Source organism: Euprymna scolopes, chromosome 4, assembly GCF_053919585.1.
Source record: "Euprymna scolopes isolate OS-2025 chromosome 4, ASM5391958v1, whole genome shotgun sequence".
Lineage (NCBI taxonomy): Eukaryota > Metazoa > Mollusca > Cephalopoda > Sepiida > Sepiolidae > Euprymna > Euprymna scolopes.
In genome coordinates this window covers 99,375,532-99,387,376 of record NC_136485.1, presented here as the reverse complement: position 1 = coordinate 99,387,376, position 11,845 = coordinate 99,375,532, and the positions used below count along the sequence as shown (strand labels likewise).

The 11,845-nt window shown below is 34.4% G+C and overlaps 1 protein-coding gene across 1 annotated transcript in view; it reads right to left on the bottom strand.

The window, feature by feature from the left end:
* Positions 1-340: 340 nt before the first annotated feature.
* The window catches only part of LOC145269157 (uncharacterized), a 32,548-nt gene continuing 21,043 nt past the window's right edge, over positions 341-11,845 (bottom strand). Inside the window, exon 2 of the mRNA XM_080124767.1 lies at positions 341-1,567. Within this exon, the coding sequence (XP_079980893.1) occupies positions 529-1,567 (1,039 nt within the window). The 3' untranslated portion in view covers positions 341-528. The remainder of the gene's footprint in view (positions 1,568-11,845) is intronic.

Genomic DNA, 11,845 nt, shown 5'->3' with positions numbered 1-11,845 from the left:
TTGCTATTTCCTATCTTGAAGAGGTTAAAAGGTACAATCCATAAAACAGGTAATAAAAACCATAAAAATTATAAAAACTTTTACATTGCAATGGCTCACAGAATAAGGTACATTTACTCCATTCAATTGGATAAAGATTTGGTTCTAAATTCCGTATTGATACCAGAGTTTGACAAGGATTCCCATGTTCGAATGTAAGATCCTTTAGTTCAAGAAATCCATCCAAAGAAGATCAGAGATTACATTCACAGAAATATTATGAAATGAACATTGAACTCAAGTAAAATTGTTTTAATTGGAAAAAAAGTGCAAAACAAAATAAATATAAAAAAGACAGAACTATAACAATAAAGATAGAATCTTTATTCAAACACAACTAAGTAAAAACTGAGTAATATTTTAGCATGTATTTTGTAATTTTTAAATTATATAGGATAAAATCCTTAAAAACAGACATTGATTAACTCAGATTTTGTATAATAAAAGATATAAATTGCAGTTAAAATGGTTTTGTCTGAAAGTGAAAAATCATTTGTTAACAGGAAGTCTAAACAAGATGTCCCCTTGATCATCATAGTATGTATCGTCTTTTTTGTATATAACTTCCTTTTTGTGCTTGGAATCATCTGGAATTTTAATTTTTGTCTGAAAAGAAGAATCTTGTCTTGTCTTGCTAAGATTCTGTATGGTTGGTGCAGTTGAATCAGAGGGTTGAAGAGAGTATTTAAAATATTTCCGTGTTTCTCGTTCTGTAAAAACATTCTCACCAATTTTATTATCTTTCTTTTTGGAATTCAAAATTTTTCCTGTTCCCATCACCTGGTAAGCCTCAAGGTAAGAAAGATCATCAATTGATATTTCTTCAGATTTTTTCAGTCTACGTCTCGTATTTTGAGGTAGTTTATGAGATTCATTAGTGAACAGGCTATTATCTACAGGTGAGGATCCCTTGCTCTTTGCTGAAGCTCTTTTACTTGCATTTCCTACGACGGGATTAATATTGTTTTGCTGGATTGAATTTATGACTTCAACAAGTTGTTTTAAGTCCAATGGATTTGTTTGAGTTATGATTTCATTTTGTGTTTTAGAGTTTGCATAACTTTTGACAATGGAAGAGAAAATTCCGACTTGTTCAGATCCAGTTTTCCTGTCATCTTTCAACTGCAACATTTTTCTTGGGACTCCTTTTAAAGTGGCTGCATTTTTCATCAAATGTAATTTTCCCGATTCAATCAGGTTTTTTGATTGTGTATTAATCGGACCAGCTTTTCGAGAAAGATCCGCTTCTAGTTCTTTCCATTTTTTTTTCACTTTCATATCATGTTCCAGAATTTTCTCTCGAGTCTTTATAACAAATGAGGAATTAAGCAGCTTGATGATCCCATTATGACTAATGGGAAAACTTTGGGACAATTTTTCAATAGTCCAGTCTTCAGGAAATTCTTGATGGAGGAAACGAATTTGTTCTTTTGTTTCCCACGTTAATAAATTCTCTTCTTTTGAGTCTTTAAAATATTTTCGTTTCAATATCTTTAGTTTCAGTCTTTCTCTTTCTTTCTTTGCAAATCTGAAGAGATAAAATAGTTTTATAAAAGAAAACAATTTAAAAAAAAAAAAAAATACATAAAACCAGCAGAATCCCTATTGCAAGATGAGTATTCTGCTAATTAATAACAAAATAAATTTGTTGAATGAAAGTTTTGCTTACATCTTAAAAAAAAAACAAAACAAGCTATATCTGCTACAAAATCTTATATTTAAAATTCTTATTCCAATGTTGCTTCTAAAAAAAAATAAATAAAATAAAATAGGATGTTGTGCCATTATGACCCCTACCTATAGAAAACTGAAATTTTGGAAATATTTAATAATTGATGTGTAATACTTATGGTTAAAATTTCATGAAAATCTAAATTTTTATGAAGTGCTACCAGCTCCAATTTCCATCAGACTAAACTAAATATAGCCCACATTACCTATCATTTTGCCTAAAAGCTGTGTTCCAAAAAATGAGAATTTTCAGTTAAGTATGTGTATATGCAAAAATAAAGGTTTTTCCGAATTTCAATTTAAGACTAAAATTCTCTAGAATCCAAATAGGTAATGGATTTTGATTGTGTTAAAATTAACAACATATATCTTCATAAATGTGGTACAAAATTTTTACTAGGTACGTGATAATATAAAACAATCCTTTTAGTTCAGATTTTTAGAAGAATCAAACTCTAGAAAAAATAAAAAACTATAAACTTGGCAGGGCCATATCTTATAAAGTAAGCCAGAAACCCTCACAAAATTTTTGAGAACTTCATCAGTCATATTAGATGCTATGAAAAAAAATATTATGAAAATTGAAGAGGACATATTTTCTCTAGACAGACCATAAGCTACATAGGTAAAAACTTGATGCATTTGGGTGAGCAAAATTTTATTTTCTACCAGGTATGGGATTAAAATAATTAAATACTTGGATTTTGCAGTCACTAAACGCCCTTCCTACCAAATTTCAGAAATACTGAATTTGTGGAAGTATTTTTATTTATTTATTTATTTTTTTTTTTTTATAAAACACTGAAATCCTGTGACGTTTTGCGGCATAAATTTAGAAGCAAAATATGCAAATTTTACATCCCCCTAAAATCCGAACGGTAATAATTTGGCAAATTTTCTTAACTCATGAAGGAGAATATTTGTGCCAAATTTCTAGTAATTTGGTGTCAATGGCCTCATGAATTGACATGGAATGACCCTTGTGTTAAAATACATAGCATTTTTACTGGAAAAATGGTGTTAAAAAAAAAAAAAAAAAAAAAAAAAAAAAAAAAAAAAAAAACATAAAACACATATGGTCTTAAAACTAAAGAAATGACAATTTTTGTGCCTTGCACATTTGGATATTTTTTCCCGACAAAATAGCCAAACATGCGAGGCAAAAAAAATAGTCATAATTTCCTTAGTTTTGGTTAGATTTTAAAATAAAAAATTTTTTTTTTCTTTTTTAGATCATCAAGCTCTTTCTATGTAAGCCATTATTGAGATATTTTAAGTAATTTCAATTTTTTCCTGTGTATTGCTAATAAAATTGACGTTAAATCAAATATGTTAATGAATACATTCAAGTAGAAATACAAAAATTTTATAAGAATATTGCCAAATGAAAACCATACACCATCAAGCAAAACTTCATACAAGAAAGCTTTTTAAAATTAGACTAAAAGGAAATGGTGAAATCAGAGCAAAACAGGTTAAAAATACAGGGAAAACTTCACCAACGTCCCATTCTTTTTAGAGGTTGGTGAAGACAAACTCAATCATTGTAGCAGGAATGCACCCAACATGCTGGCACTGTGGGAAGATAGGACATCTAACAATGGAATGTCCACAAAAGAAGCCAGCACTAAACTCTAAAACGAGTGGGGCAACATTTGAGGATCAGTCTTGCCACAAAAGATCCCCGCCCCTTTTCCAAAGAATCATCCAAAGAGAAAGAATCTTGACAAATTGTCATAGGAAAGAAAACCCCTGGAAGAAACGAGAGAAGAAGCGATGTTGAAGAAGGATCCAGGAAGAGAAAAATGTGGAAATAGTTAATTAAAAAAAAAGACTTGATGCTTAAAGAATGACTTCTAATTCTCCCAACAAACCCCTACCCCCTTTGCCAAAGCCAAACCGACCCCAAACCCTATCACGAAGTCCCCCCATAAAAGTTAAAACTCACTCACCTGCAAAAATGCCTCCTTCTGTCTCACAAACTTGCAAAACTGATTCCCCTCAGCCCTGTCAAAAAATCCTCCTCTCAATCTTCCCCTGTTCATCAGCAACCCCACACAATACCCCTCCTGCATCCTCTCACACATACATGGACACCGGAAAAAGCCCTTCCCAAGAAAAAAGAAAAAAAACTTTATGCCCCCCCTGGAAAAGACATTTGCTCTATCAGAGACCTCCAAATTAACAACTCTGTGAATTCCAAGAAGGTTGACTTATCTAAATTAATAGGGGCTAAGGGCCGACTCGCAAAAGTTTTGCTTGAGCCTAGACCTGCAGCATAGATATCTTGTGTGCAATTATTCCATGGCTAGGACTTATCGTGCTTAGTATACTTTAATTCTCACTCAAGAGGGATTTCTTGGCTAGTTAAAGTTTAGGTCCCACTTCCAGGAGCTTTTTTCCATGGAACCCGGTCTGTACATTAGAACAGTTTGATACCTATTTGACTGACTTTGCATGTCTTTCAGCGAGCGAAGCGTCTAGGTGCAAAGGTGGAATAACAGAGGGTGAAATCATCGAAGCCTTAAAGTAGGCCGGCCTTAATAAGTCATCGAGGATTGATGGTCTGCCCTACAAAGTGTATTTGAGAACGGCTCAATCCCCAAGTACTTTACCATGGGCGTCGTGAAGCTATTACGCAAAAGCAAAGACAGTGAGGATGGGTTAGATAATTATCGGGCCTTAACGATGCTTAACGCTGACCAAGATTCTTACAAATCGCCTACAGCTTCTGCTGGCTAGTCTTATTAGCAAACTTGTGCCGTGAAGGGCAGGACAACTTGCACACGATATGCTTGATGATAGAAAAAGTCGACACTGAGGCCACGCTGATCAATTTAGATCAGTCCAAAGCCTTTGATAGGGTGGACCATTGGTACTTGGGGGCTGTTTTGTCAGCAGTTGGTTTTGGACTGCAATTTTGCTCATGGATTCACTTTCTTTATGCTAACCCCGTGGTAATGGTAGAAGTGAATTGGAAGAGATCGAGCCCCTTTTCCTGTTCCATTCATCAAGGTTGCCCCTTATTACCCAGGCTAAGGGTGAATCCAGTCCTTCGTAGAATAACTCTACCAGGTGGCTCTTCCCTAGTAAAGTACTCTGCCTATGCCAACGATGTAACAGAGCAATGCTGAGATTAGTGTCGTCAGTGTAGAAATCAGATTGTATGAAACGATAACAGGAGCCAAAATTAACTGCGACAAGTCCTCGGGCTAGCGTATTGGTGCCTGGAGGGGTGTCCCCCTTCAGGGACCCTTTAACTGGAATGACAGGCCTTGCAAGATACTCGGCATCTGGTTCAGTCCTGACCTTCAGCTGGAGAAAAATTGGTTGCCCTGAGGTGAGCGCTCCTTTTATCGCAGGTGTCGTGCATTGAAGTTCCTTTTAAAAGTGAAAGAGAGCCTCTCTAACACTCTGCTGTTGTCTCGAAAGGCATTATATCGAGTTTTAGTGAGGGGATCTGTTAGGGATGATATTGGCAAGGAGCTCCCTTTGACAAAGGGGCAGCTTTGCTCAGTCTGGCCTTAGGCACCTAGGTCAGGGTGTCTCAATAACAATGAGGTTTCTCTGACCTGGCTGGTGATTCAAGATGCTCTTTGGGTCAGTAAAAGACTTCATTCAGCTGGCTTGGCTACTTCGCCAATATGTAAGTGATGTGGCGACAAGGTCGAGACTTTGTCATGCCTTTGTTTATTGTCGCATCATTGTGCCATTGATTGAGTTTGTTGCAGGTCTCATGGTCCACATCCTGAATGTATCGTCTCTTACTCTGGTTTCTATTAATGCCTGTAGCAACTGACAACTGACAATTGACAACTGAATTGGGTTTGACTTTGCTAACTGTTATGATTTGGAACACACGTACGAATGTGAGGAGTTTGCTGCTTGAAGGATCGTATTAAGGTCGAGAGGGTTAGACTCTCTTCGGCAGACTTTGCTGAAAGGTGGATATCTGTTGCATGTGTTTGTCGAGTGATTGGAGCAAGGCTTGATTGGTACTTGGACGTGCCTTGAGAAACAAAAACAAACGTCAACTGTGACCCGTTTTTTTCAGTCAAGAGCAGGTCACGTTTTAGACTAGGTTAAGGGCCAGTTTTGTAGGCATAATAATAGTTCATAATCTAGATAGTGTGTGATAGTGATCATTAGGTCCCATCTTTAGTTTTTCCCCCCTTTTTTTTACCCCCATTCCTTTCCCCAATTAGGTGACAGACCGCTTGATTTGTCAGAGATGCGGTTCCCCTTTCTAAATTTTCGTAAGAGGTGTTTTGGACCCACATCACCCTTTCGACTGGTAAATCAGCTTATCTGTTACAGTTTAGTAAACAGGGGGTCTTTTGTTACTAACATTGTAAATATCATTTTATTTTTGTACATAAAATCTTTATTCCCCTAACCCTCCTTTTTCTTATATGAGTTAGTAGATTCTCATGGTATGGTTAGTAGATTCGCATGGTATCTTATGGTGACTGATGAAGGATGTATACGCTGATGGATAGTATGAATGCAGTATTGTGGTGAAAGTAGAGTGAATGAAGGAACTAGTTAGATTAGCTTAGCTAGGTGTATCAGAATTTTTTGGGAATTTTTGACACCCCTAACACAAAACTGCGAATAAAATATTTTTAAAAAAAATCCCCGTAATTTCTCTTTTTAAAGTGGGTTGTTTATTTTCTTTATGAAATATACTTCCAAAATAAACTATTAAAGTTGTTTAAAAAATAATAAAAATATTTTGTATTTTTAAAAAACAGTGTTTACAATGTGCCTGCGTGCATTCATGCAGCCATTTTTTTTTTTTACGTAATGAAATCAATTGAATTTTATCAGTTACATTTTTTTCAATTTTTAAACTTTAAAAATTTATCAAAACTTTTCTATTGGTTCAATTTTTAAGATATTTTCAGGTTCAATGTAAAATTTTATGCTCTTTCCAATAAACCGAATATAAGCGTTTTTTTTTTTTTAATTAACCCCCCCCCATTTTGAAATGTCTATTCAAATGAAAAGAATTTTCTCACCTCAAATTTATATATCACAAATTGAAGATAAAAAAATCAATAAATAAAATAAACTAATTTAAAACAAAAACAGAAGTTATTTGCAAATTTACCTGTAAAATCCAAAGTTTAAAACCTTTTTTAAAAACCATGTTGAATTTTTTTTTAAGTGAAACCTTATAATCTTGTTATATTGTTCAGAAAAGTTTGTAGAATTACAACAATTTTTTCCATTTCATTCAATGTTTTTTTTTTTATATTTAAAAAAAAAATTAACTCCATAAAGAAGAAATAAAATATATTAAATCAAAACTCATGTATTTCTTTAAGAGAATAAAAAAAAAAAAAAATCAAAAATCGGTCGACTGTTTTTTTTTTATCAGCAAAAACTGATAAGTGAAATGGGATTATTTTTCAAGTATGGTGGCCCATATTTACTAACTTGTTTACAGCCAGCAATAGAAAGGGAGATTAATTCTGGTGCATAAGGCTACCGAAGTTCTCAATTTGAAGAAAAGACAGCGTTTGTCTCCCTTTATTCCAGTTGTGAAACATCTCATGTCGCGGTATTTTTTTTATACTCGTTTAAAAAAGTAGTTTATTTAAAAAGAACATGGAATATAAAATATAAATATGGATAAATTCTTAACAATGAAGAATGGAAGTACCCATTGATTAGTATTTTTTATTGGTAAATGATTTTTTAGAATTCATATATATTTTTATATTCGAAGTAAGTTAAAATTTGTTGATTTTCTTTGAATCTTTTTTAAAGAAAACAGATAAAAAAAAAAAAACAAATATTGCATAATTTGCTATTAAACCTGTTATTTTTTTAAAATTTAATTTAAAAAAATTTTTTTTAAATTAGGGGTAGAATCCAAGTTTAGCATTACAAATTCCAGAGAATTATTTGAGGATGGGCACTATTGCCAAACAAATTATTTTGCACTAAATAGTATTTTTTGTTTAAAAAATTACCCATTGAATGCGTAGAACAAAATAACGAAGCCAGTCATTTTGTTTACCTTATAGCCATCATGTAAATTGAAAAATAAAAATGTCGGCCTCTCCTTCTTCACAGTGATTCTTTAATCTGATTGGTTCATTTTTTTTTCTTCAAGAGTGACCTGCCCTTGGAGGCGGGGGGGGACTTTCCCTTTTAATTTATTTTACATTTTTGAACGGAATAAAATAAAATAAATGAAAAAATTATTAAACAAGTTTTGAACAAAATAAAATAAAACAAACGAAAACATTATTAAACATTTATTTTACATTTAGTTTATTCTGTAGAAATGTAAAAGAAATGTTTAATAATGTTTTCGTTTGTTTTATTTTATTTTGTTCAAAACTTGTTTAATAATTTTTTCGTTTGTTTTATAAAAATTTATAAAAATATAATTGTAAAAACATTTATTGAAAAGTTTGCGTAAGAAAATATAATTTTAATAAAACAATTTTGTCATGAAAGCAACATTGGATTTTTATAAAATAGTCTTTTTTGTTTGTTTTTTTTCATTTTTTTAACAAATAAATAATTTTAAACATTTTTTTGAATTAAAGCAACTTTGAAGGGTCAACAACAAATTTAAATTAAACCGTTTTTTTATTATTGTTTTTTTCTTTTTTTAATGGGGAAGTGGGTTGTTTTTTTATTTCTAACTGCGGCCATATTTTAAAATACCAATTTCGGCAAGACTGGAGTTTAGGTGGAAAAATAATATCTAACCCTTTATTACAGAAAAGGAACAAAACTCCCTAATCACCGTTATGTTACTATGACAAAAATGTAAAAGGAATTATATCGGTATTTCAGAAGTTAACAGTTTTAAATAAGCAGAACTTTTTTTTTTTTAAATATAAACCAATATGAAAACAACTTTTTTAAAAACAGGAATAAACACTGTTTATACATTTTTTTAAATATATACAAAACTTCTTAAATTTTTCAACTATTTTAAAAGAATAAAGTTTTTTATTCATTTTAAACAGAACTATTTTTGGCACTCCTACACTATTGGGACGAAATTTCGGAGATCGTAATACTGAATTTTATATGAAAACAATAGTATCTACGTTTTCCATGTATTTTTAAGATGATTATACCCAAAAAATTACGAAAATCGATAAGGTAGAAAATTATTTATTAAAGAAAATAAAAATAGAATTTCAAGAAAACGATTGTATTTGCTTATGTAAGACACAGTAGAGTTGAAAAGGGAGGTAATTTCCATTTTGATATAAAAAAATTTTCCACCACATTTTTTTTTGTATTTTTTATGTTTCATTTTTAAGAATATAAATAGAACGTTGGTGCTAATGTATTTTTTGGTACCGCGCTATTTTTTTTTTTTTTCAGGTTGTATTCAAGTTTCACAATATCTTTTTATCATTAAATTGTTAGGTGGTAACACAGAATAGTTACAAAACACCCTCCCTATGTTAAGAATGACTTTCGATATAACATTATTTTAGCAAGGTACCATAAACACTGTGAAAAAAAAAGAGGAGGGTTAATGATTACTCAAGAGAGGGAGAGCAGTGTGCACTTACCTTGCTTACTAACCAAAAGAGATTGCTTTACCTTCTCTGCCTTTTTAAAGTTTTTTTTTCCCCCCAGGTCAGGTGACAGTTAATCACATGATTTTGGTTATGTAAAACGAGATTCTCTCCAGTGGTTAAGTTTTTTTTTTAGATGCATTTGTGGCTGATGCCAGAAAGCTACTCTTTGATTACCTCAGCTTTGCTGGCAAGAGATTGTTAACAGACTGTCACGTCGCAGAAGAGGGGCAATTCTTCCGCAACTTAAGGTAGGTGCACATTGCTTCCTTTTCTCGACTGAGCAGTCATTGGATTTTAAGGGAAAATTAATTTTTTTTTCACATCTTGCAGAAGAAACCTATACTAACATGGCAGATTTACAGAAAAGAATTTCTCTTCTATGGACCAAAATCAGAACTGTTCTGGAGATGGCTCACACGGAAGATGAACTTTCTAGTAAATCATTTGCTGCATTGCAGAAATCTGTTACCGAATATTTGGCTGAAATCAACATACGTGTTAGCAAGATTCAGCTGTTATCTGAGGAGGAGGAGGACTGGGTTCAAATTGAGAAAGAATCTCTGGCACATACCCTGAGATACAGAATGGACCTTGAGCAGCTCGAATAAAAGTTCCTCCCTACTACTTCCGAGTCCATAAGTTCTGCTCCATGTTCCTCCTGGAAGTGAAAGAGGTGCGTCTTCTTTTATCGTGAAGCCACCTCAGCTTCAGATTACTGGGCCGACCTTTGATGGGTTGGAGATGCAATCCAACTCCATGAGTTTCAGAAATTTCCTATCAAGATTTGAAAATTGTGTGGCCGGCATGGCTAACGATGCCGAAAGATTGAATTTCCTGAAATGTTCGTTGTCCGGTCAACCTTTGTTGCTCATCAATCATATAACTATTTGCAACAAATTATAAGGTGGCTCTTTCTGTCCTGAAGAACGAATACCTCGATGGGGATGAAATAATAGACCACATATTCCAGGACATTTTGGACTTCACCTATAAACGAGATAGAAGTTATACCACTCTGACTAACTTCATTACCAAAGCAGACTCTCTTCTGGCAAAGCTGGAATGTTCATTCGGCTGTTCTTTCTCTAAGGACCATTCTTCGGGGGCTCGACTTATGGCGAAGATTCTCGTTTCTAAATTCCCCAGAGAGGTCTGAGGCGAGCTGATTCAAATTTCTGGAAAGAGAATCCCCACCTTGTCGTCCATTTTGTGGGATACTAGGGAGGCGGTTAAACATCTTCTCATCACGGGAGATGAGATCCCTGGCTCCACCCTTAATACTAGTCGGGGGATATTGGGGGATGTTTCATCTAGGCCAAGGCCTGATCCCTCTTGAAGGGATTCTTCACTTCAGGCTAACTCCACTTGTCGCACTCCAGGTGGAAACTTCTCATGCCTCCCCCCTGTTTTGTGTGTTACCTTTGGCAAAGATGGCGACTAGGTTTCTGCCAATTGTTTGTTGGACACTGGCAGTGGCTGGACTTATCTGTCAGGTAAGGTGTTAGAACCTCTTGGTCCCTTAGCATCCGTTGAACTGGATTGCGAACTCAAATTGACTACCATACTTGGAGACTGTAATAGGCACTTTAGGGAAGTAAAATTGGAGGTGAGTGTTGGATCTCATTCTTCACATTCTCTTCGTGTACTAGTACAGGAGAACCTGGATATATCTGTACACATTGAGGAGTTGGATACTCTTTTAGATGGGTTCCAACGTCATAATTGCCCTCTAGCGGGTAGATTTGTGAGAGGCACAAACTTCATTCCAATTCATGGAATAATTGGATTGGATTTTATTCAAAGCTTGGGAACTCTCCAACTGGTTCCTTGTTTGTATGGACAAGCCAACCGGACTGGTTCCCTTTGGTGAGGTGAAGCAGTTCCTTGATTTGGACCATTCTCTGGATGCGAACCCAGAGAGCCTTACCTTCAATTCTGTTCTAGCATAAACGGCTGAAATCAATCCCTCTCATCTTTGTTTCGTGCTGGAGTCACAGAGCAGGTATGAGGATCCACTTAGTGATTTTTCCCCGACAGTGACATGCCAAGGGGGTTAGAGAAAATGTTTGGGTGGAGTCGCTGGGAATAACAGAACAAGAATTAACAGATTATGATGAGCGGAAGATTGCACTCTTCCAACAATCCATCTTGTTTAAAGATAACAAGTATTATGCCCAGTTGCCCTGGGAGGAAGATAAAATATTGCGTGTCTACTCCAACCATGCTGTCGCCTTGTGCATATTAGAACATGTAGCACGAAACTTGAAGAGGAAACAGCTTTACCTGGACTCAGGACTATCTGCAGGTTTTCCAGCAGCAAGAACGGGAGGGTATAATAGAGATTTTTTACCTCCTCAGAGATTTAATGAATTTATTTGGATTCTGCATAGACCGGTTGTGAAATCGGACCGGACTATGACCACAAAAATTCGGCCAGTATTCAACTGTAGCTTCAAGGTTGGGGACTCTCCATCTTTGAATGAAGCTACTTACCAGGAAGTAAACTTAAC